The following is a 26,609-nucleotide window of genomic DNA, read 5'->3' on the forward strand; positions in this document are numbered from 1 at the left end:
AAACATTGGCCCTGTGAGTATCCAATTTAGTTCCTGTAAAGACAGATCAGTGGCAGAAGTTTCTGCTTTGAAAGGGTGTTTGTCTTCCCATTTTCTTTCAGTATGCAAGGCAAATGTGAGTACAGTATGAGTTTATAATAGCATAGTTTTCTTTTTACATTTAAGCAAAATGAGGAAATGCATAAGGAACTATTTTACAACTGTTTAGCAAAGCATAGACACTTTTTAATATGAATAATTAGCTACATACATAAGCCAAGTTGTAAGTCTGGAAACACCGTCACTGTGAAGATCTTCTTGATACAGATACCAGCCTCTGCCCTAAGAAACAGTGCCCTTCCTGTTCAGGAAAATTTGTAAGCAGTTTTATTTTTTAATTTTTTTTTTCTTTTTCAAGGTTTTTTTTTTTTTTTTAAAGATTTTATTTATTTATTTGACAGAGAGCACAAGCACATGGAGCAACAGATAGAGGGAGAGGCAGGCTCCCTGCTGAGCAGAGAGCCCTATGTGGGGCTTGATCCCAGGACTCTGGGATCATGACCTGAGCCAAGGGCAGACGCTTAACTGACTGAGCCACGCAGGTGCTCCTCTTTTTCAAGTTTTTATTTAAATTCCAGTTATCATACAGTGTCGTATTAGTTTCAGGTGTAGAATTTAGTGATTCATCACTCACAACACCTGGTGCTCCTGCCTTCCTTAATACCCATCACCTATTTAACCCCATCCCACTGCCCACCTCCCCTCCAGCAACCCCTCAGTCTGTTCTCTATAGTTAAGAGTCTGTTTTCAGGTTTGCTTCTCCTTCCCCCCGCTCCATGTTCGTATGTTTTGTTTCTTCAAATACACATATGAGTGAAATCGTATGGTATTTGTTTTTCTCTCACTGACTTATTTCACTTAGCATAATATTGTCTAGCTCCATTTACATTGTTGCAAATGGCAAGATTTCATCCTTTTTTATGGCTAAGTAATATTCCATTGCATATATATATACCACCTATTCTTTATCCATTCTTCAGTCAGACATTTGGGCTCATTCCATAGTTTGGCAGTTGTGGATAATGCTGCTATAAACATCGGGCTGCATGTATCCCTTCAAATCAGTATTTTTGTATCTTTGGGGTAAATACCTAGTAGTGCAATTGCTGGATCATTGTAAGCAGTTTTAGACCAGAAGTAGAAAACACATTTTTGCCATTCTAATATGATAATAGTAAACTTTTTTTTCTATTTTGGGTATTCTTCCATGGCATTTGAGATACTGTACTTTGTCTATGTTATTTATTTGTTATCTTCCTTTGGTATTGATAAAATTTTATGTTTCTGATGGCAAAAGAAATTATGGTTTATAAATTGTGATTATCAAGCCTTTGTTGAATTATTTTGTCCATGGTAAAGGGATTATTAGAACAGATGTATTATGATTCTAAAGTTGTGTTTTCTTTATCACTGGGTAACCTTGGGGCACCTGAGTGGCTCAGTCAGTTGAGCGTCTGCCTTTGTCTCAGGTCATGATCCTGGGATCCTGGGATCACACCCCGTGTTGAGCTTCCTGCTCAGCGGGAATCTGCCTCTCCCTCTCCCTCTGCCCCTCCTCCCTGCTTGTGTGTGCACGCTCTCTTGCTCTCTCTCTCTCTCTCTCACATGCTCTCTCTCAATTAAATAAATAAAATATTTTAAAAAAAATTAAGTAACCTTATTCTCCTGTACTCAGATGATTAGTATAACTTAAGCTTAACATCATGAAAACTGTCTTGTCAGATGGAAAAGCGAAATCATACCAATTCATTGAAAGAATTACATTTTATCTTTGGCATCACCTTCATCAAAACTTTCCTATGAAAAAAATTCCCATCAAAGTCCCCCCATATATATACATATATATGTATATGTATATATATATGTATATATCAGTATCCACAACACATTAAAATAGTGTTGCTCTCTGCATGTTTTTAAAACTTTACCAAATAGTATTTTTTTGCATGTTTTAAACTTTATCAAATTAGATCAAATACTGTATTAAATAGTGTACCATATGTATCATTCTGTGACTTAGTGATTTTTGGCTAAAATTGTTTTGGAGATTTATCTGAGTTGATTCTAGATAATTTATTTTAATTGCTATATGGTATGCACATGCCAGTTTATAAATTCTGTTGTGAATCCTCTTGATCAATTCTGTTTGCTATTTCTAGTTTTTTTGCTATTGCAAACAATGGCATATATGCTCTAGAGTTCATCTAGGCCAGCATTGTCCAAGCTATAAGGCATGACTTATTAGTGATCTTGAAATTATTTTAGTGGATTGAGACCAACATTTTCTTTTAAAAATGAAATAGGAAAGGATAAAATAGGACAGAGTAGGGGTAGAATAGAATAGAAAAAATAGAAAAGAAGATATCCCTAAGCAACTCATGTAATAAGAGTAATAAGTTATTTTGTGAACCTTTTGTTTCAGGTACTTATATGTATCAAAAAGGATTGAATGGAAGACACTGCTCTGGCCTAAATATTGTTGAGTTGCTCTTTAAAGTGATTATGCCAGGTTACGCTTCTTATAGCAGCATGAGTGTGGTATTTGATATTTGAGCTGCATCCTCATTAACACTAGGAATTATCCCTCTTCAATTTTGCAGAGGTGATGGGTGAGATCTATCTCATTATGATTGCATTTCCATAGTGAATTTGAGCATATTTTAATATGTTTATTAATTATTTCTGTGAATTGCCTTCTCTTTTGCCCATTTCTAAATTGGATTGTTTTTTTCTTACTGATTTTTAGGTATTCTTTATCTATTCTGGAGGCAAATCCTTTGCGAGCCATCAGTTACATATGTTGAAAATACCTTCTCCCATTCCGTAGCATGTGTGTTCCTTTGCTCATTTTGTCTTTTAGTATGCCATATTTTTTAAGTTTTCATGTAGTAAATTTCACCAGTCTTTTCTTTGTGGTTTACGCTTTTGTGTCTAATTTAAGAAATCTTTCCCTACCCTGAAGGTCACAAAGGTGTTTTCTATACTTTCTTCCAAAAGTTTGAAAGTTTTGCTTTTTTCACATTCCAGAATCCTATGTTGACATACTACAAATTAAACTTTTTTTAGTCTGTGTTTTTTTTATATGTTACAGTGTCCAAATTGTTGGAGCATGGTCCCAAAACTTACAAAGTGTAATATCTAAAGGTTATATTTTACAATATTAACTTTTTAATAATTGAGCACGTCCACTGCTGACTTTTTAATAATAGAGCTAATATAATTTTTAAACTATATACTTCTCAGATAAATAATGACTTGTTAAAGTTGTAAGATGGTATATTCTTTTCCTTCTCTGCTTTTCTCTAATAGAATTTATTTATATATTTATGTTTTTCAGTCACATTGACTTTATCCTAGAAGACAACCTTACAAGGATCTAGAAAGAACAGGACTAAAGATGACTGAATACAAGGCTCCAGAAATTTAAAACAATCAGGTGAAAAAATTTTTGGATGGAACATTCCCAACCAGGCAGTACAAAATAAAATTGGAACCTGCACAGGAAAACTTAAAATGTCCCTGTAATACAGGGGAGGGTCCAGGAGAGGAGTTTTGACATTATCCTGGGTTCATATACTGGCTCTAACCCTGATTGGTTGGTGTTGGTTGGTCAGATTTTTGAAACATGTCCATAAAATGGAGGGCAATGATTGTATCGGTTTCTTTTGGCTATTATAAAGTTTAATGAGATAATGTAAGGCACTTAATACAGGGTATTAAGTGGTACAAGGTAACTGTTTATTTTAATTGTTATTGTTGCTACTATTATTTAGAATTCATGGATGTGGTATTCTGTGTGTTTATTTTGGATTTTTAAGAAGTAGATATTGATATACTGCTATAACATTTATATTAATAACAGCCTGGTGAGGGGTGCCTGGGTGGCTCAGTCAGTTAAGCATCTGACTCTTGATTTCAGCTCAGGTCATGATCTCAGGGTTGTGAGATCAAGCCCTGCATTGGGCTCTGTGCTCAGCACACAGAGTCTGCTTAAGATTCTCTCCCTCTCCCTCTGCTCTCACACACACTCTCTCTCAAAATAATAATAGCCTGGTGAAACCATGGAGATAACAGGATAAGATAACTATAATCCTTAACATATATTCCATAAACTGTATTCCTCAAGTGGTGTAAATTGGGGAAGCTAGTTTTCTCTATTACGTTTGATCACCTTGGAATAATGTTAGGAAAAAAAATCCAGCTACTTTCCATAATGCTAGAGAATTCAACAATTTTTTCATAGTACTGTACAATAGTAATTATTCTTGAATAATTTTTAAATCTTCAACAACATTCTGACCAATAGAGATGAAATTATGCTAATCTTATGTTTAGTCTTAATTGAATTTTACAAATGTTATTTCTTGAAATATGGTAATTTCAATATGCCATTCATGCAATTATGTCTTAATTTGATTAGTCAAACAGAATGGCCTATGTTCCACCATTCTAATTTTTAAGGAGTTATTGTACTCGAAATTGAACAAAGACACCAAAAAGAGCTATTTATTTTCCTCCTTAAAAAACCAGGATTAAAAAAACAAAAAACAAAAAAACCCAGGATACTCAGCTGATTAAAAAAAAATCTCTGTTAACTGATAAGGAGTGATTTCCAGGAGATATTGTTAAGTGGGAAAAAAAAGCACAAATTGCCAGAGTATATAAAGTATGCTAGTTTTTGTATAAAGAGGAATTAGGAAATAAAAACACAGACACATATCTGCTTATTTTTGTGAAGAAATACAGGAAGAATAAACCAGAAACCAATGAAATTGGTTACCTACAATGGTAGGGGGATGGGATGGGAAACAACAACCCAGGATTGCTGTTCTAGGATCTTAGTGTATTAGCAAGATTTCACTTCTCCTAGGAACGAAAGTGGCCTACATGACTATGGGGGCAGTGACATCTCTTCTTTGGTCCCTTTTTCTCCTCTTATTTCCTTGTTTTTCTTGCCTTTGACACCCCTTCCTCTGCTTTTTTTTCCCCCTTCTCTTTTACTTTCTTTTTTCCCTCTCTTTTTTATTTCTTGTTCTAGTAAACTTGAGGTAGATGTGGGAAATGTTCCAGTTAGGATGAAACAAAAAGAAAAGAACCTCAATGCAGGCTGTCTCCAATATACAAAAAGCTGTATTCAAATAATGCTTTCAACCAATATATAGTCTCGTGTTCTCTGAGCCATGTCCTGCAGTAGTTATAGCAGTGAACGAGTCATGGTTGCCTCTCTTAAACAGTTTGCAAATTAGTGGAGAAGACAGATCACATAGGAGTAACTGTCACATGAAATTATCTTTCCATATTGGCAACTAGATCAAGTTTTTTAAGTTTATAAGTGAGAAAAGTCTAAGTGATTCTTTTAAAAACAAATATGTCTTTTCCAAACATCAGAAATAATGATTTGTGGGGCGCCTGGGTGGCTTGTTGGTTAATTACCAAATCTTGATTTTGGCTCAGGTCATGATCTCAGGGTGGTGAGATGGAGCCCCGCTTTGGGCTCAGCGTTCAGGGTGGAGTCTGCTTTGAGATTCTGTCCCTCTCCTTATGCCCTTCTCCCTGCTCACACTCTCTAAACACATACATACATACATATGTAAATAAATCAAAATTTTTTAAAAAGAAAGAAATAATGATTTGTATCAATTGCCATAGTTTGAGCTATAATTATTCAATTAGTGTGATTTTTCCTTACATTCTGAGAGACATTTTTATAGCTGAGGAAAACAAAATTTTACTAGTATCCTCAAGGGCACATAAAACATTGATAAGGAACACGGTTAAGACTTGACCTTATTTTGATTATTGTTTTTATCTGTCTGTTAGAAGGTTCTAACTGCTTGTAGATAATACCAGATAAAATGTTCTGTTAGCTCTTGAAATGTGGATTGTATTTGAGTAAATAGAACCCAAACTAATAAATCAGAAATATCAACATTATTAAATATGCTTTCATTCAACGGTTTTTGGGGACAGAGAGAATATTTATTTACATTTATTTTTAGTGATGAGATGGTTTACTGTGTAATGATTGAACCACAGTCCAGACCTGCCCTGGAAGAAATATTAAAGGGGATCCTTTGAGTGAAGAGAGAGCCCATGCTGCGTATCTTTTGATAGCGCTGCTTCTGCTGTACTTTTATGTGGTAGAAAGTAGTCATTGTGGAGATGGTTAATTAAGGCAAGAACATTGAGTACTGTTGTTACATACTTGATGGCTTTTGATGCAGATTTGATGTTAAGGTCTAGAATAAACAAAGCCATATTCATTCTTCATCCTTTCATTTTTTCATTCATTCCTCCTTTTTTTTCCCCCCAGCTTAGCAAATCATATACCCTTTAGTGGAGCTGAGAACTGATAAGTCTGCTCTTCACAGTGATTTGGAACTTTCCAATCCCAGGGAAAATTTGACCAAGGTCTAAAATTTATTTTTTCTTATCTATAGTAGGTCAACTGTAAAATGAAAATTTTTTACTTATTTCTTAATAGATTTAAGAATCTTCACTTGTCCTGGGATTACTTTTCCAGACCTCTGCAGGAGGATTCCCGTAAGAGACCATATGATAGTTCCAGAACAGTTAAAACACCTTTTGGGTTTTATAGCTATTAACTCTCATGCCTAAACCCTTATCTTCCCTTCACCATATTTGAGCTTAGCTTATTTTCTGTTAATTGGATGTAAAATCATTTTAACCTGCCTAGTTTCATTCAACGTATGGGATCCTGATTTTACCACATACTTTTTCCTTAGGGGACTGCACAGGACTGAGTCCATATGGAAGAAGAGCTTTCCCTTTCCTATGGAGAAAGTGGCAAGGTTAGAAAAAAACCATGCCTTTGGAGCATGTATTTTCTGTTGCATGAAACATGTATCAAACATCTACTGGTCACCCAACAGGAAGATCAGTGAAAGTATCTGTCTTTGAGGGGCTCACACTGTAGTGACTCAGATGCAAACAGATGATTATTGTGGGTGTATAGAATGCTAAAGGGGCTGGCAGAAGACTGTGGGTATTGCCTGAGGGGTAGAGCAGGGTTCCCAGAGATGGTGCTGTTGGAGATTTCACAGCTAACATTGTCCTGCAGAAGGGTCTGAGTTGAACAATGTTTACTTCATTCCCAGAGATTTAACAACATTATAAAATACCTAATCTTAGATGACATATTCTTTTTTTTTTTTTAAAGATTTTATTTATTTATTTGACAGAGATAGAGACAGCCAGCGAGAGAGGGAACACAAGCAGGGGGAGTGGGAGAGGAAGAAGCAGGCTCATAGCAGAGAAGCCTGATGTGGGGCTCGATCCCATAACGCCGGGATCACGCCCTGAGCCGAAGGCAGACGCCTAACCGCTGTGCCACCCAGGCGCCCCTAGATGACATATTCTTAATTCATCATAGATGTTCTTTAATTTATTCCTTTTCCATCACAGCTCAACATTACAGTCAACCAGCTTAAGTCCAATGTGTCCAGCTGATGTTAAAAGTTTCACAACTTTCAGCATGCACATGATTTCCGTCTTGTGTTAATTTTATTAAATTGACACGATATCTGTTCTTCACTATTAACAGCTTAATATTACCTGCCACTATTAATTTTCATTTTTCTGCAGTTTTTAAATAAGTATGGTCAAAACACAATAAAAGATGTAAATAATTATATGGTCAAAACACAATACAAGGTGTAAATAATTATACAAAGCCAGCATAGTGTACAAAGGTGGCAAAACTTCTGAAACCAAACCATGGCATTACCAGGTGCTGACTTGAATGTTTGTTTGTGAGCCCTAATAGGAAAATGCAAAAGTAGCTGACAAAGGAATGTATAGAACTTGAGAATCTTATAAAATGTTAATCAAAAAATTCTTCATCTTTCCTGGGAAGAACAGATTTTGTAAAGTAAAGGAACAGACTAGCAGAATTAGTGGTGAAATGACTATTATGAATAAAGTGTTACATTGCCAGGAAATCCTCAAAATGCAAGGTGTTGGTGGATTTCTTTAAATAATTTTTTTTGTTAGTCATCCCCCAACAGGTAATTTTGGTTCTATTTCTATATGCTGTATTTTAAATTTAATTGTGACAACTTAGTTGTCTAGAGTTGAGTGAAGTATCATAATCGGTTTGATTCTTCATTCAGCCAGAGAAGGAGAATTATGTAGGTTGCACATTCTCAACGGAGTAATAAAATGCATCCTGGTCTCTAATTTTATGGAGCTGTGTTTCCTTAATTATATTTTCCTTGAGCTAATATTAAAATTTCACCACTTTGCATTTCCCAAACAGATGCCAGTGAAAGATGGGGGAGGGGGGCTGGATGTAAAGGAAAATAAAGGAAGGCTGGCCAGGGAGTAGTTATTGCCTATAGTACTAGTATGTGCAGGAAGGAGGGTTACCTGGGCCAAATTAGGACTGAAATCTAGAGACACGATCTTGATGACTTATCATGTCTACTGTCAAGCTCCCACTCCCTGGTAGTGCTTTGTCCCCAAGCAGATTTTTCTATTGCCTTCCCTTGGCTCTTGCTCAGCCGGTCCCTAACTTAACAGTTGCGCACAAAGGTGGTTGGGGGCCTTCTGCAGAGATGGCTGCCACCATGCAGGGTGGCTGCTCCTACAGGGTGCTGTGTGCGAATCCTGTGCTACCTACACTCTTGTTGTGTAGACAAAGTATATGTATACATACAATATATATACACGTTTATAATATATATAATATATACGCCTATATACACATATGTGTGTTGTAGAGAAATATTTTTTTTTCTGAGAACAAAGATGCTACAATTCCTTGAGACTGATATGAAATATTTACCTCACCAGACTGTAAATGTATGCCTTTCATAAATTGAGTCATAAGTTCCTCCATGATATAAGTTCCCCACAAGACTTAGAAAAAGAATTTTTGATGATTAACCTCCAGGAGCCAGCCTTCTGACAGACATTTAAAAGCAGCATAGTCACATCTCCGTCGTACCCGGGTTATATTGTAAGTATTTGTTTTCTATTAAATTGTGAGCTCCTTGAAGGGAGTGATTATGTTTCGTTTTTATATCTTTAGTTATCTGGCCCTCAATATGTGTTCAACGATACTGTCACACCTGATGTTCTGTTGACTTGTGACATCCTTTAACAGATGTATGACTGCAGGTAACACTTCAACACACACACACACACACACACACACACAAGAATCCCAGTGGTTAGTAGAGTCATAGGGTGGGTACTAGGGGTTTGGTACAGGTGAGCCAGGAAGAAAGTTCAGAACTAATGACTTATAGACAGGTGTTTAGGAGCTTGTTGGATTTACAACCTGGTTCTCGGCATTTCTAAGAAACCACTCGATTTTTGTAGCAGGGCAGGTTGAAATCCAAAAATCTGCTTGAAAGGAAAAAATCAGGTAGGAATGCTTATTTTCTCTTTGTATATTGCTGTCCACCCTGTTCGTGGAAGGTAACCCACAGTGTGTATTATTGCCCTGTTCGTTAAGGACTGGATGAGAACAGCCAAAGTCCTGCAGTTGTAAACTAGATCTACCAGTGTTATAACTTCTTATGTGAACTTTCTTCCTCTGCAACACGTGATGTATGGAGAGCAACCTTTAGCAGCAAGTGATCTTGGAGGATTACTTAGTCTTTCTGTGCCTCAGTTTCCTTGTATTTAAAATGAGGATAGCAATGTCTATGCCCTACAATTGTGAAGATTAGAAATAATATATAAGAATCCTTTTCATTAGCACATTAGCTCATCTATAAATATTTGATGCCACATCCCATTGTTCTTTTTGAAATTTATAGACTTAAATAGGAAAAAAAATTAAAATTCAGTCGCCAGAGAAGGTAAGATTCCTTCACGATATAAGGAGGTAGGTAATTTACAGTAGAAGCTTAGAGTAAAAGCTAAAGTAATGAGGGATTCTGTCCTTAGCTCTGTCCTGGCCTTGGGTGCTGCCCAGAAGATACCAGAGGACTTACTCTACAGACAGGGTCTTAGGACTTGAGTGGCTGGCTCAGGGACAGCGGCGGGCTTTGGCATCAGGTGAGCTCTTCCTGGTGCAGGCGCTGCCACTAACTCAGGAGGGGGCTGTTGGCAGTCACAGGCTGCCTACCCTCCGTATTAGTTTCTTAGGGCTGCCTTGAAAAAGTACCACAAACTGAGTGGCTTAAAGCAATAGAAATTTATTCTTTTACAGTTCTGGAGACTAGAAGTCAAATTGAGGTGTCAGCAGGGCCATACTTTCTGAAGGCTCTAGGCAAGAAGCCTCCCTTTCTTCTTCTGGCTTCTGGAGGCTCCTGTCAATCCTTGGTGTTCCTGGACCTGGAGGTGGATGGTTCCAGTCTCTGCCTCCATGACCACATGGGCTGCTTCTTGTGGTGTGTTGCTTAATTTGATGTGTCAACTGGAGTGGGCCACTGGTGCTAGAGTAAACACTGCTTCTGGGTGTGTCTGTGAGGGTGTTCCCAGAGGAGAAGAGCTTTTGAATTGGGGAACTCAGTAAATGGTTTGCCTTCCCCGTGTGGGTGGGCATCATCCAAGCTGTTAAGAGACTGAATAGACCAGAAGGTGGAGGAAGGAAGAATTCATCCCTTTTTTCCTGTTTCACTGATCGATTGGGGTCATTTCACTTCGTCTTTTCCTGCCCTCAGACTGGGATGTACATCACTGTCTCCCTGGTTCTCAGGCCTTTGGACTCATTAAATTATGCTACCAGCTCTCCTGGGTCTCCAGCTTGCAGATACAGATCATGGGACTTCTGAGTCTCCATCATCTCGTGAGCCAAGGCATCATAATGTATATATGTATATCCACCTGACTTCTAAGTGGAAGGGACGGATATGCTTTCAGGTCTGTAGAAAATAAGTAGTTAGTCCAGTCAGCTTTCTACCAGAGCTCTTTCCTGATAAGGTTGACTTCATAGCTGATGGGAAAGGCAGGCCTTAGAAAATCCTTTGCTCCTTTAAATTAAGCAGACTGTGGTGATTAAGAGAAATGGCCAGACATGCCATTTGAAAGATGGGTTGGCTGTTTATGCGTCTTACTGTAATCCTTAACCTTTTGAAAGCTGGAAAGCACGTATGTAAAAATGTTTCCAGTATAGCAAATAAATAAAAGCTCTCTTTAAAACAGCTTTACAGTGTCCACATTGCATGGTCTTATGAGAGCACAGGTGCTTATGATCTTAATGTACGGTGTTATGGGTTTAGTTGTGTTCCCCCAACCCCAATTAGTATGTTGAAATCCTAACCCTCAAAGGTGGGGGTTATTAGAAGGTGGGGATTTTGGGAAGTGATTAAGTCATGAGGGTGGAACCCTCATAAATGGGATTAGTGCTTTATAAAAGGGTCTCCAGAGAGATCCCTGGCCCCTTCCACCCCATGCAGACATGGTAAGAAGGCAATGGCTCTGAAGCAGGAAGGGGGCCCTCATCAGAATATGAGCATATTGGTACTTTGATCTTGGACTTCCAGTCTGTGGAACTGCGAGAAGTAACTTTTTGCTGTTCATAAGCCACCCAGTCTGGCATGCTGTTGGAGCAGCACGAATGCACTAAGACACCCCAGTACCTCAGAAAGTGACCTTATTTGGAAATGAGGTCATTGCAGTTGTGATTAGTTAAGCTGAGGTAAAGATGGTGAGCCCTAATCCAGGATGACTGGTGTCCTTACGAAAAGGGGCAATTTGGGCCCAGAGGCAGACATGCCTAGAGCGCAGATGATGTGAAGACACAGGGAGAAGATGGCCATCCCAAGCCAAGGAGAGAGGCCTAGATCCTTCCCTCACACCCCTCAGGAGGAACCAAACTAGCAGATACCTTGATTTTGAACTTCTAGCCTTCAGAACTGCGAGAAAATACATTTCTTGGTGTAAGCCGCTCAACTTGTGGTACTTTGCTATGGCAACCCTAGCCAACAAATATGCACTTTCTGGGTGTATGTTCCTACCAATCCCCACACCTGAGTGGGGGGGTGAGGGAAGCCACTCACTGCTTAACTGACGGTCAGAACGGACCCAAGAACTTGAACTTCTGGCCTGGTTCCTTGGTGTCGCCTTCAGCATTGTTCTTTTCCAAGGACGCATTTCATCAGGACCTCAGGGGCTGATGAAATCGCAGTGCTCTCTCTCTCAGTTTTTCTTGCCTTTTCAACCAGTGTAGTTTCCAGAGCTACATTTAAGACATAGGCAGCACTGAAAGTACAGAGGTCAGCCTCAGAAGATTGTTGTGGCCCTGAGGTAAAATGAGTAGGTGAGATCTGATCCCAGCAGGGGTCTCTGGCTCTTGGTTGCCCTGAGAGCAGGACTGAAGCAGTGGGCTTGTGAAGGCAGTTCCCGGAGCTGTGAAGGGCCGTCCCTCCTTGAGCCGGAGCTGACTTCCACAGAAGTAAGGGGCTAAGGAAAAACAAGAGTATTTTGTAATTAATAGTCTTAATGTTGTGTGTGTGTGTATATTTTTTAAATTATATTTGTTTGTTTATTTATTTATCCTTTTCAGCCAGTACAGGCTACTCTGTCATCTTTGAAGATGTTAGATGTGGGAAAGTGGCCAATTTTCTCCCTTTGTTCTGAGGAAGAACTGCAATTAATCCGTCAGGCCTGTGTCTTTGGCAGTGCTGGCAATGAAGTTTTATATACTACAGTAAACGATGAGGTAAATTTTGAAGAAAAAATTCAGTCACTTACAGTAATGGATTTGCTAAATTGAGGATCTTGGGGGAGAACGAAGGAATTAAGATTTTAAAAAAAGCACGGAGGGTTGATTCTTATTTATTATATACTGTTATACAATGAAGCAATAATTGTGGGTTTGTCAAAAATAGAAGTGCTCGAACTAACAGTGGCTTTTCCCACAGATTTTTGTGCTTGGCACAAACTGCTGTGGCTGTTTGGGATTAGGTGACGTCCAGAGTACCATCGAACCTCGGAGACTGGATTCTTTAAGTGGCAAAAAAATAGCCTGCCTCAGCTATGGGAGTGGCCCCCATATTGTCCTTGCAACAACAGGTAACTTAGGGACACAGTGTAGAATTTTCGCCACTGCCTTATTTATTGAGAAACAAGACTTAGGACCACCCCTTAAATCAGGAACATAGTTTTTGATTGGGTAGGAGTTTCTGGCTCTACCCAGTGAACTTGACTCTACTTTGGACAACATGAGATATGAACATATCTGAATATCAGAGTAAGATGATGTAGCAGATGGAATCTAGCTATTATTGGCACTTTTGATGTGAGAATGACAGTGCTGTAAGCCCAGTAAACGCCTTTTGTTTATACTTTAAAAGTTTAATTATTTTGCATTAAAATGCTGAATTCACTCTGGATTTTTTGAACCTGATCTCCCTGATCTATGGACTAAGACATTATCGCTGAAGTCCAAGATGCCCTCTAACTCCAAGCGCTCTGGGATTCTGACCATAAACAGTGACTGATGGCTATATTTGACATTAGTAGTATAAGGAATTAAATACTCTCATGGCTATTTCATGAATTCACACTAATAGGACATTATAATTAAATCATACCTTAGAGTTTTTCTTAAGCTGGGTATTCATTTTATTGGTATTCTTTGAACTGAAAGTAAAGTTTATAAACACTCTTTTGTATACTTATTTCACATAAATTTTAGAAAATTTTGGTTGCCAGGAATAGGTTAGATTTTTTGGACCACTTCTTCACTGGAAACAACGAAAAATTCTAGATAAAATATTTAAAATTTTTTTTCATAGGGGCATCAAAGCACTGACAAGGCAGAGAGGAATTATTGGATCATGTTTAAGGAAAGGGTGAACTAAGATTGAAAGGGAACTTGAAGCTAGTTTTGCCTTAAGGGCATCTGCCTCTCCACTTAAATGGAGTTGTGGTTTGATGTATTCACGAGGCAGAGGGATCATGAGTCAGAGACCTAACATATGTTATGCTAGGTCCACCAAGGGCTACAATCTAGGGAACGGATGGGTTAGCTCTCCCATCCCTAAGGCACTGAAAAGAAAAATCCCTGGATGTGAGCAAAGCAAGGAGGAAAAAAGAAAGAAAAGGAAGAAAACCTCTCCCGGAAGGGTTGTAATCAGGGATTTGTATTCCAGTTCACATCAGACTGGGTGGCCCAAGAAATCTCAAGCCTTGGATTTATTAAACAAGTACCTTTAAATGCCTTAATGGCATGACAGAAGTTAATGGAGGTCCTTTCTAGAGGAAGGTACCTTCACTTCATCCTAGGCCTGAGGATGAGTGTTCAATGGCAGTTAGTAGCACACAGTCAAAGATAACCAGGTACCCAAGGAAACGAGGCACCATGAATAAGAACCAGCAAAAAAAAAAAAAAAAAAAAAAAAAAAAAAAAACNAAGCAAAACCTGACCACCAAGTATCAGATATTAGAATTATCAGATACCAGTTACAAGATAGCTATATTTATTGTATTTGAAAAGGTATAAAATGAACTTGAAGATACCTGTGGATATCAAAGAAGATTTGAAAAGGAACCAAATAACATAATTATCAAAATAAAAAACTCAGTGGGCAAGTTTTATAGCAGTTTGGACACATCAAAAGAAAATTAATAAACTGGAAGTTTAGAAGAAATTATCTGGAATGTAGCACAAAGAAATAATATGGCAGAAAATACAGACAAAGGGAGTATATACTGTATGATTCCATTTATTTAAAGTTCGAGAACAGGACAAACTGAATTCTCTTATTCAAGATCATAAATGGGAATTTTGGAGTGAACATCAGGTTGTAGTTCTCGACCTGAGGGGTAGTACATGGGTGTGTGCTTTATAATTATTTCTAAAACTGCATATATATATTTTAGGAACTTTCCTGAATATGAATACTATACAGTAAACAATATAATAACAATGATTTTAAAATTAACTTGATCATTTTATAGATAAAAAATAGGCCCAGAGAAGTTAAATGATCTTACAGTCTTTTGACTTTCAATCTGATGTTTCTTCCTATTACTCTTAGTATTTCTCTGCCGTTTATTAAAAACTTATCTTCCAGCTATTATAATTGCATCCATTTAAATTTCATCTTGTTGCTTTGAGATAGAATATAGTTTATATTTTCCAAATGTATTCTTTTATAGAATGAGTTTGGTGCTTTTGCACGTGAATTTTTAGTTTTCATTCATGGAGGTGTGCAATATATATGTTCATATAATAAAGTAGATGTTTTGAAAGCTGGTTGTATTTCTTTTTATTTTCAGAAGGAGAAGTCTTTACCTGGGGTCATAATGCTTATAGCCAGCTGGGCAATGGGACAACTAATCATGGTTTAGTGCCCTGTCATATTTCTACTAATTTGTCAAACAAACAAGTCACTGAAGTTGCCTGTGGGTCTTACCATTCTTTGGTGCTAACGTCTGATGGAGAGGTGAGAATAGTTAGCATAAATCTCATTGATTTTTTTTCAATAAGATTATATAGATGTTTGTAGCAGTCTTAGAAATATGGTCATTTGATTAAAATAACCATCTTCCTCAAATTCTGTCTTAGTCTTGTTAGAGATTCATAGTCCTGGTGGTTATGTCATGAAGTGTACCTTTATGTAGTAGGGATTTCTGTAACTGCATGATTTAAAAGGCTGTAATGTTCCTTCTATATTGCTATATTCAAGGGTTTTATTTGCAAAAAGAAAAATCCCAAAATGCTGGAAAATATGGCTAAGGTAAAGTAGAATTTTAATAATATGTGATATCTGAGAATAATAATTGCTATTTGTGTAGATAATACCAACAACCTAGTTTTATAAAGTAACACATTTTGTAAGAATGAATTTTATAAAAACTTCTCTGCCTGTGGTGTGAGAATTTATGGATATCAAGCACTTGGAGAGCAAAGATGAGACACTGTAAATACATGTTATGTCCAGTTGAGACACTTCATAAATTAGCGTGTTTCATGTTTCGATTCCCAGGTGTTTGCCTGGGGTTATAACAACTCCGGGCAGGTAGGATCTGGATCAACAGCCAATCAGCCAATCCCTCGAAGAGTCACAGGCTGCTTACAGAATAAAGTAGCTGTGAACATAGCATGTGGGCAGATGTGTTCCATGGCAGTGGTGAACACTGGGGAGGTAAGAAAGTTGTTTCTTATGTTGTTTAAAAAAAAACCATTTGCCTTACCGGTGTTATACTGACATATGGCATGTTTCTCACAACCGAGAACTTGCTTGCTTCTGTTTCTCATGGACATTGAGTCTCTGGTTTTCCCTCAGGTCTATGTCTGGGGCTACAATGGAAACGGGCAGCTTGGACTTGGCAGTAGCGGCAACCAGCCAACTCCCTGCAGAATAGCAGCTCTGCAGGGCATTCGCGTCCAGCGGGTACGTCCACAGCTCGTTTATGTGTGCCTGTTTTCAAGTCTTCAGTGGCGAAGATTCCAATGTACAGTTTTCTTGGCAGGTGAAAAGTTTAGCTGCTTGATGTTTTCTTCATTGAAATAAAGGCTAAACCTCTATTTTCCTGAATTACGTTGAAGATGTTCATTAGGGAACTTATGTTTCTAGGCCACTCTCATATGTAGCCATTGGAACATAAATAGATTGTTACAGTCTTTTCCAAGGAACCTTTGGGAGTATATGTCAAGAGCCTTGAAAGTATTCATACCCTTTGTTCTGTAGTTTTATTCCTAGGGTATTATCCTAAGGAACCAAAAAGAAAGACACTTCTAGAATTAGTGGAGAAGATATAACAAAAAGAGAAAGAGAGAGAGAGAGAGAAAGAAAAGAAAAAAATGGTAACTTCAAGAAATAACATAAATAATAGATGTAGCATAATTTAATCAAATAATAAGTTAATGTTTAAATAAATTATACTAAATCTGTATGAATGGAGATGATGTTTATAAAGGGTTTTTAATGGTATGGAAATAGTGCTGTGTGATATCAAGTAAAAATAAAGATATAGACATGGTGCATGGAGACATGGTACATATCCCTGTATCTATCTAGAAGTAGGAAAATAATCCTCATCTTGACATTACTTTCATATTTATACTTTTCTACATTTTTTCCACATTGAACATGTTTTACTTCTACAATAAAAAAGGAAAAAAATTCTTAAAAAGTAAAATTGTATTGCATATTCACTCCATACCCCTTCATCTCTGTGAGCGCAATGAATGCCACATGAAGGCTGAACAAACCAGACTCGTGTCACCACAGGACTCGTGCTGAACTTACTGCAGTTTTGGCCACACACAGACTAAGCTAGTTCTGGACAAGTACTGGTTACCTTAATGTTTTGCATCTCTGAGCAAGCTCCCTCTTCTTCTTCTTTTTTTTTTTTTACATCTTTGATTCTTCACCTATCTTGTGAAAGCATATTTGCAGGCCTAAATGGATTTGGGTTTTCTCTTTCCAGGTTGCCTGTGGCTATGCACACACATTAGTGTTAACAGACGAAGGTCAAGTGTATGCTTGGGGTGCAAATTCTTATGGCCAGTTGGGCACTGGGAATAAAAGTAACCAGTCCTATCCTGCACCTGTCATCGTGGAAAAGGACAGGTAATACGTGCATTTTCAAAATAACTTGCATGTTCCTTACTGATAAAACAGAACATAGACATGATATAGAATTGTGGGGAACTTTCTGCTAATATTAGAATATTCTTTCGTGAGAGCATTCATTCCTTTTTAAAATTGGCTTTTGAGGGTGCCTGAGTGGCTCAGTTGGTTGAGCAACTGACTCTTGTTTTCAGCTCGGGTCATGATCTCAGGGTCCTGGGAGCCCATCATTGGGCTCCGTGCTCAGTGGGGAGTCTGCTTGAGGACTCTCTCCCTCTGCCTTTCCCCCTGCTCATGCTCTCTCTCTCTCTCACATAAATAAATCTTTTAAAAATAAATAAATAAAATAAAATTAGCTTGTGAACCATTGGGGAGTTTGTATGTTAAATCTTCTACTTTCACTTACCCATATTTCAGCTACTCTACACTAATGACAAGGACTAAACCTCCAACAGCTATCCTACTTTATTCTTCTCCCTCACAAATTACCTTTTCCTCCTCCTTATTGTTTTCTGTTTTATATTCTTTTTTTATATAATTTTTATTTTGTTACGTTAGTCACCATACAGTACATCCCCAGTTTTTGATGCAATGTTCCATGATTCGTTATTTGCGTATAACACCCAGTGCACCATGCAATACGTGCCGTCCTTAATACCCAGCACCGGCCTATCCCAATCCCCCACCCACCTCCCCTCTGAAGCCCTCAGTTTGTTTCCCAGAGTCCATAGTCTCTTGTGGTTCATTCCCCCTTCTGTTTATCCCCCCACTTCATTCTTCCCTTCCTTCTCCTACCGATCTTCCTAAGAGGAAGTTGAATAACACTTGAGGTCAATCTTCTGTGGCTTAGGAAAATGAAAGTACCTCAAATTGGGTAGGGTATAAAGCTATTCACTCAGCTACTTATAAAATTGCTAGTTGAAAGGATAGGACTGTCTCATTATTTTAGCTCCCACGCTATCACTATGAGGAAGTGTAAAATGGTTAGAAAATTAAGACACTTTGTGTCTTAACAACAAGTTTGTGTTAAGTAATTAACATATCCAGAATTTTCCCCCAAATTATCCTACTATTTCTGAAAGCCTTTTGAATGTCTCAAACATGGCTATATCACTGCCTTTTCATTCTACATCTTTTTGACACAGTACTGTGGAACAAGAATATTTCATTAGTGTTTTGGTGAAACCAGGGTTATAATCATTGTAGAAGTTAATACTGATATTTCCTTTTTTATTGTGCATATTAATTTTTGTTATGTCTGATTTTAAAGCAAATATATGGACACATAGATTATCTTGCATTTGTATGCAATTCTTTTGTATTTTCCTGTTGGAATATTTAACAATGAAGGTGAAGAACCAAATTGTCATTTTCAACCCCCTTGATTTTCATTTGAGTGTTATAAGCTTGGCTAATTTTGTTTAACCTATGTCAAATAGGTAAAAAAAAAAAAAGATCTGTTTTTGGTTTATTTCCCCACAATCTTAGAATAAGACCCTGGACCTCTTAAGGACTGGGCAGGAGGAGAGGGACTGGACTCAGGAACCAGCGGGTGTGTGTGGATGCATACAGCCGTGCTGTTTGCATTTCCCGTAAAGGTAGTTCAGAGCTACTCAGTGCAAAGAGAAGGGACAGTCCTGAGGCTTTGATCACAGAAATGCCTCAGTTTAGCAAATCCAGTCAGTAGGGATATTCAGTGTTCAGACACACAACAAAGAAGTGTTAAAGGATCAAGTAAAGGTGTCATGGAAATAAAAATAACATACTTGTATGGCACTTTACCGTTTTTATGGTGCTGTCACGCTTCACATACATTTTAACTCATCTGTCATGGGACTTGCCAAATCCGCGGCTCTCTGCCCCACCAGCAACTTGCTCCACGTCGCACTGCACGTCCCCGATCGCCCCAGAATGAGTGCCAGCTCTTCTGACTCTAGTCGCGCTGGGCCAGACGGATTATAGGGCAGCTTGGTGGGGAAGGCAGGAGATGCAGAAAAGCAGGGCATGGGAGTTATGGAGTGCCGGCTCCTTACGTGGTACTTGAGAGTATTGCTTTTCTGTCTATTTTAACAACTCAATTAAAAAAAATTTTTTTTAAATTTTTTTCAAATTTTGAATTATAAGTGTTTAAAAAAGTAGAAATAGCTATGCACTTGCACGCTCACTGTTGTCCACGTAATCATTCTTTTGGCTCAAAATATCATGGATGAATGTTTTGAAGGAGATATTCCTGCTTTTCTCTCTTCCATGCCTGAACTCTCTGTGGTCATCCCTGAGTTTGCAGGCTCTCCACCACACGAATATTGCGAGGGAGGAATTCCTCAGTCCGCTGGGACTTGTTTTGCACGTACACACCCTTTTCAGTGACTGAAACTTGCAGATATGTTATGACTTATCTCTCAAGAACCTACTTCTGACTCTTGGGGCCCATTTCAGGGAAGTTTGACTAATTAGGAACAAAAGGATTGAATTAAGGGTGGGGTGGATCTTTAGGTCCTGGCTACCTTTTCACAGAAGTGGAAAGTGAAAATCTGTCTGCATTGGATCTTTTGCTCAAAAGACAACCCAAGGAAAACCTTTTAAAAATTTTCCCACAGAGGTCTACTTCTGATGAAGAATGCTAATAACATTTGTTAGCAGTTTATGTTCACATGAAAGCAATTTTAATGACTGAAGTGATTTTCTTCTCTCTAATCCAGTCATTCCCAATCTTTCTGAAGTCTCAGTACTTTGATTTACCAGCATTTGTCTTTGTTCCTGAAGTTTCATAAAAGCATATTTGAAGTTAAACTGATTTAAAGCTAACTTTGCCTTGTGTTTTTGTGAATTTTGTGACACCTTGTGATAATTGGTAATATATTGGCGTCTTACAAAGCCAGGCTTGGGAGTCACTGCTCTGGACCCTTTATTATCATTCTTTGTTCTCCACTCTTCTTGCTCACAAATCACTTTTCTCTCTCCTCATTGTTTTCTGTTTTATATTCTTCCTCACTCTCTGCATTTTCATTTCTAGTACCACAGCCATTAAGCTGCGGTCATTGGGGATCATTCTGTGGAGGTGACACAAATTATTTATTTATTAGGAATGTGTAGTCCCTTCTTTTCATTACACATCGCTGCAAAGTAAAATGTGAAATATGCCAGACATCCTTCCAGTGAAGGTTAGCTCAGTTCACAGTCACTGCCTGGTGCATATTAGACTGGAAAATCTGAGCATCAGAATTTGCTTCTTGGTGTGAATCAGATTTAAGAACAGATGACCTTAGGCCACAGCAGGGTGCCTTGGCAGTTGGTTGGGTCCCACGCTTAGGCCTGAAGGTTCCCTCTAAACTTTCTCCACTCTTATTCCTGTAGCAGCTGCTGCCGTCAGCCAAGCCCGTGCCCCACCCCTGACTTCCCGTGCGCTGCTAGGTGTTCCAGGTAAACGTCATGAGGCCATGCTTAGGGCAGGCCCGCATTCCACAGCCTTCTGCATCCTGACCCCTTTGCCGTGTCTGTTCCACCCTTTCTCCACAAAGCCATGTTCCTGCCTCTTGTAAGGGCAAAGACTACTCCCTTTCCATGGAGGCTCATAAAGATATTTCAGAAGCATATGTAGGACATTAAATTATTTTGTTTTTCTGATGTTGGGTAGAAAGACACTGTGTTTCTATCAGTCACATTTTTCATGGAACATCTTCAGAGAAAAGAGATTGTAAGTGGTCTCCCAGAGTTCCTGCAGCCACTGGTAAACACTTGAGTCACCAGGAGAGACTGGTTTTGAATGCGCACCGTGCTGGGTAGCTGATTTCATTTATTGTTCACCACAAGGCTGTGAAATGACTGCCACCTTGTCTTCTGCTCCCCTCACCCTTAAAAAAAAAACAAAAAGCAATAAAATGGATGGTAAGAGTCTAAGTAACTTGACCTCCCCAGGCTGCTGTCGGACACCGTGCCCATCGCATCAAGCCGTGTTAAATGTGTGCCGCTGCTCTCCGTTTGGTGTAACATGTGAGGGTAAATAGTAATAGTAGATGACCTTTCTTTGAATAAATGTATTTATTCTATTTCCTTCCCCTTTTTTCTTTGTTGAAAAGAGAAGCCAGGTAGGATTGGCCGTTTTCCCTGTGTGGGCGAGGAAGTTCTTTTGTAAAGCACACAGTGGAGGTTTGGCCCATTCACTGACTTAACCGTGCAGATGGGAAAAGTCTCGCTATCTGAACTGGTCATTGGGAGTGTGCGGTCTCTGTACGAGGAAGGCTTTGCCACTGAAAATGCTTAGTAGTAATTCTGTTAGGAAACCTCTACTGTTAGCTACTATCTGTACACCAGACACTGTGCTTGGTGTTTGACATTTTATCATTTTATTCTCACATACTAGCCTTGCAGTGTGATGAACGTTCCCATGGTCATATGGCCTAGTGGTAGAGCTAGGATGCACCGCTACGTCTGTTTGACTCCAGCGTCTATGCTCTTCATCGTGGCACATCGTAGCCTCGTTTCTAGTACTCCTGTCTTCAAGAGCTGAGAGCTGCCCTTCAATAAATCGGTGAAATTGCTTGGGCCACACATGAAAACAATATACCTCAGCCTTCCGAGGCTAGCCACCACAGCCATCTCCAGCTTGTGTGATGCCCGTCTTCCCACCTTGGCTGGGAAACATCCAATTAAAACAGGAAGTGGAGGGATGTCTCCATCTTTCAGTTGCTAGCCTGTCAATGGGGTCTTAGCCACCCCACAGTTGTTCTGTGGTGTTGAGTCTTTCCCAGTTAGTCAATAAAATGACCTATAAATTCCTTAGTAAGATACCATAATGGGGAGAGAAACACACTTAGAGAGAAATAAGCCAGTGATTCAGCCTGCCAGGAGCTTATAACGTAGCTGAAGAGGGAAGACATACATCCCAGAGAGGATAAAGGCCAGACTGGAGTGTGTAGACAAGATGTGCTTCAAGAGCTCACAAGAGACTTCTTACTTTGGAGCTATTTGAGCTGGGCCTTGAAAGATGGGCAGGATTTCTAAGGCAGAGAGAAAGGAAAGAACATTCTTGAAAAAGGGACTTTAACTGTGAATAATAATTTTGAGGGGCAGTGAGTACCTCTGTGTGTTAGAACATAGGGTATTTAGGCAAATGTGATTTGAAAGAGGGCTGGATAGACGTAGAGAACAAATTATGAGAGGTCTTAATACCACATGTCTGGATTTTATCTTGTGGGAAGTCAGGGACGGTTTGAAAATACTGAATGGTGTTTTCAGAGGATTGTTAACCTGCCAGCCTTGTGCAACTAGTTGGGTTCAGAAAAGAGAGAGAGTCTAAGGCAGGGGGACCAAGGAGGCTGTTACTGTGGTCCAGATATGGGGTGTGCCTGACCCAGGGTGGTGGCAGACGGGAGAAATTACCAAGAAAGAATCTATGTGATTTGTCACCTGGATATTCTGAAAAAAAGTGGTAAGTGAGAAAAGAGAAGAAGTCAAAGATGACTCTGAGGTTCTGAGCCCTAGTCACTGAGGCTGGCGGTACCGTGGCCCGCTGCGACAAAATCAGGATGGTGACCTCACTCAGGGTAAAATAGTTCCCTGTCTTTTCTAAATCTGTACAGTGGCTTATTCTTTGAGAAAATCAATTAGTTCAACAAACACAGGGCTTTCCGCTAGGAAGTATACTGACAGCTACCTCCGTGGCCATCATGACCTTACCGCACTAGGTCTAGCATATGTCAGCTTCCAAAGTCTGCTCTCTTGGGTCCTTGAGGATAGAGTCCAGGACTCAGAACTATTGACCTTACTGTCTGCAGTGTGAGTTGGGGTGGCCCACAGCATGTTCCATCTAACACTAAAATTGGTGAAATTTTGATGAAAATATTTCTCGGTATTGGGTCAAGACCTGTGTTAAGTAGCCCAAGTCTTATTTACATCCTTCAGTAAGTCCTGTTTTACGAAAATAAATTAGATCACTGTCTGGTTAATTTGTTTTGGTCTCTACTCTTGCATTGTACTTGCCTATTGCAACAGGATGGTACATAGTTTTGGAGGCCTGCTGGTTAGAAGTGGTAACAAGCAGGTCTTCACGAGTTGCCATTGAAGGATAGCGAAACTGTAAATAACTGTTGGGTGCCCGAAAATTTAGGAGATTAAGTCTTCTGTTGGTTTTTTTAAAATCAGTTAAGGCGAAGGGAAGGAGAAATCAACTTGTTTCTTCTCCTGTTTGCCGTGTTCACTTGGTGTTTGTTTGTGAACTTAGAATTATAGAGATCGCGGCCTGCCACTCCGCACACACGTCGGCGGCCAAGACCCAGGGCGGGCACGTGTACATGTGGGGCCAGTGCCGGGGCCAGTCGGTGGTCCTGCCGCACCTCACCCACTTCTCCTGCACCGACGACGTGTTCGCCTGTTTCGCCACACCAGCCGTCTCGTGGCGCCTCCTGTCCGTGGGTGAGCGGTCTTTGTCCTTTTGTCCCTCTGGGTGCTGGCCTGAACGCTAGGAGGACAGCTCTCGTGCTTTCTGTTGGGATAGTAAGGGCTTTTTTAGGTGCAGTATCACATAATTGATTTCTCTCTAATGGGCTCCTGTGAAAGGAAACTAATTTGACGGATTAAGTTTTCCTGAAAGTACCAGAAACCAACCTCACATACTACATTAGAAGGAATTTTATATGACTGCTTTTAATTTTCCCAGGAAACTGTATCTTTTATTTTCAGCCAGTCTGTTTACTGAAACATGCAAAAATTTCATTGAGTGGAGCCGTTTGTGGCTTTCTCGTCGTTTTGCCAGATTCACAAGCAGATGCGTGTGAGGCTCTTAATGATGACAGAGATGTGAAAATCCACATGTAGGGGAGAAAAGCATAGCTCAGTTGGTCACGTATTTCGGGTATTTTTGTGAGGGTGCACAGAGCGGTGCTGCATTCTGGCCTGCATTCTCTCTATGTCTGTAGTTAACCCTAGAAACGTTGGTGTTCCTCTCTCAGAACCCGACGACCACCTTACAGTGGCCGAGTCTCTCAAGAGGGAATTTGACAACCCCAACACCGCCGACCTCAAGTTCCTGGTGGATGGAAAGTACATTTACGCACATAAAGTCCTTCTCAAAATTAGGTAAGGAATCATTGATTTTGAGAATTGAAGTATACATTCATTATGTTCTAGGTGTTCACAGAACTCTGCTAAGTAAGGCTGGTTTTGCCCGAGGAGCGTACAGTGCCGCCGGGAAACGCGGTGTACGGACACGAGAAACGAGAACCAGCGGGGGGCCGGTGTAGTGGCCTGGGGGCCGGGGTGGGGTGTCGGAGTGAGGACTCTCGGCTTCCGTAGAGACCTTGCAGGTGGTCTGTGCGCCTTGGCATTAGAGCAGCTGGCTGATGCTTGGTCAGCGTGGTCTGGGCTTCAAGCACCACGTGGGCCGCTTCCACAGAAGGGGCCTTCCCCGCTTAGGAACCGAGCTTTGTCACCCTCCCCAGCAGTTGTGGGATGGTCAACTTTGAGATGCTCGGAAAAAAGAGAAGGTGAGGCTTTTGCAGGCCAACTGGGTAAAGTTAACACAGATGATAAAATCAGATTTATTGATGTATAATTTTTGAGCAACGAGCTGCAGCCATTTGAAGTGTGCAGTTTGAGGAGCTCTGACGTATCTATATATATATTTATGCCTATGAAACCACTGCCCTAAATCAAGATACAGAATGTTTCTGCCGCCCCTCAAAGGCCCCTCATGTCCCAACCCTGGGGCAAGCACTGATCTTTCAGTCACTCTAGATCAGTTAGCATTTTCTAGAAGTTTTTGTTAATAGAATGATACAGTGTGTAATCTTTCGTGCCTGGCTTCTTTCTCTTAGCATAATGATTTTAAAAATCATTATGTTGTTGTGTAACAGATATTTAAATTCTGCTCTGATGAATCACAAACTCAGCATGGCATTAGTCTCAGGTTCACCTCTTAGGTCAGGCCGTACAACATTTGTTCACTCCCACCATAGCTCGTCAACCTGCATGGAAGAGGTGGGGGCTGTTAGTTTGCTGGGGCTGCTGTAACAAAGTGCCACACACTGAGTGACTTCAACAACGAAAGTATATTCTCCCCCAGCTCTGGAGGCAGAAGGCCAAGATCCAGGTGTTGGCAGAGTGCGTTTCTCCTAAGGACGAAGTCATGCCTCTCCTCCAACTTTTGGTGGTTTGCTGGCCGTCTTTGGCATTCCCTGACTTGGGGCAGGACCACCCCAGGCTTTCCCCAGGGCTCTCCCTGTGTGCACATCTGTGTCCAAATTCCCCGTTTTTATAAGGACACCAGTCCTATTGGATTAGGGTCACCCTAATGACCTCATTTTAACTTGATGACCTCTGTAAAGACCCTTTCTCCAAATACTGTTATATCCTAAGGTCGGGGCATCAACCTATGAATCTGGGGGGACACCATTCAGTCTAGAGGAGGAGGTAAAGAAACAAAATTCCTCTGTGTTCATGAAAATAAACCCACCTGATTTCCCTAAGTGCCGCTCAGTGGCCGTGGGGCAGGAACGCGGTCTGGGAGCACAGCCCTGGTTTTGCCTCGAGCGGCGGCAGAGGCGGCTCGGCTTCGGCGGGTGTGCACCTGCTGCCGTGTCCAGAAAGGGCGGGTGAGGGAGCTTCCCGGCTGGCAAAGGAAGCAAGGGACCAGGACAGGGACATGAAGGTGTGCGACCGGAAGCGAGTCCTGTGCGGTGCTGTGTTCTCCCCTCGTCCTTGTCGGTTCCCCCTGGGAGCCCCACGAGGATGTGTCTCTCCGGGGTCGTCTGCTCGCGCTGGATCCAGGGCCCCAGGGCTTCTGTCTTCCTTCAGGTGTGAGCATTTTCGTTCTTCGCTGGAGAACAACGAGGATGATATCGTGGAAATGAGTGAATTTTCATATCCTGTTTACCGAGCCTTCCTGGAATACCTGTACACCGACAGCATCAGCCTTTCTCCCGAGGAGGCAGTAGGTAATTGCTACCAGACTTTCCCAAACCATTGGCCACCTGCCGAGTAACTGGCAAGGTGGATGTGGCTGTGAGGGCAACCACAGACGTTGCTCTCCTGTTGTAATCAGACCGAGCTCTTTTCCCTTGTTACTGCTTCATG

At 40.2% G+C, this 26,609-nt stretch overlaps 1 protein-coding gene across 5 annotated transcripts in view; it reads left to right on the forward strand.

Annotated features, from left to right (window-relative positions):
* Positions 1-26,609, forward strand: part of RCBTB2 (RCC1 and BTB domain containing protein 2) — a 44,402-nt gene that overhangs the window by 10,131 nt on the left and 7,662 nt on the right. Inside the window, exons 2-13 of one of the 5 annotated variants that reach the window (XM_002919110.4) lie at positions 3,377-3,475; positions 6,786-6,851; positions 12,521-12,676; positions 12,879-13,029; positions 15,241-15,407; positions 15,951-16,109; positions 16,251-16,358; positions 17,398-17,540; positions 20,895-20,960; positions 23,761-23,951; positions 24,488-24,614; positions 26,331-26,470. In XM_002919110.4, coding sequence (XP_002919156.2) covers positions 6,810-6,851; positions 12,521-12,676; positions 12,879-13,029; positions 15,241-15,407; positions 15,951-16,109; positions 16,251-16,358; positions 17,398-17,540; positions 20,895-20,960; positions 23,761-23,951; positions 24,488-24,614; positions 26,331-26,470 — 1,450 coding nt within the window. In that variant the 5' untranslated portion in view covers positions 3,377-3,475; positions 6,786-6,809. Of the gene's footprint in view, positions 1-3,376; positions 3,476-6,785; positions 6,852-8,853; positions 9,020-9,959; positions 10,069-12,520; positions 12,677-12,878; positions 13,030-15,240; positions 15,408-15,950; positions 16,110-16,250; positions 16,359-17,397; positions 17,541-20,894; positions 20,961-23,760; positions 23,952-24,487; positions 24,615-26,330; positions 26,471-26,609 lie in introns of those variants that run through there. The other 4 variants (XM_034665162.1, XM_011224836.3, XM_019799550.2 and 1 more) reach the window with 4 other exon arrangements.

This window comes from Ailuropoda melanoleuca, chromosome 7 (assembly GCF_002007445.2).
Source record: "Ailuropoda melanoleuca isolate Jingjing chromosome 7, ASM200744v2, whole genome shotgun sequence".
Taxonomy (NCBI): domain Eukaryota; kingdom Metazoa; phylum Chordata; class Mammalia; order Carnivora; family Ursidae; genus Ailuropoda; species Ailuropoda melanoleuca.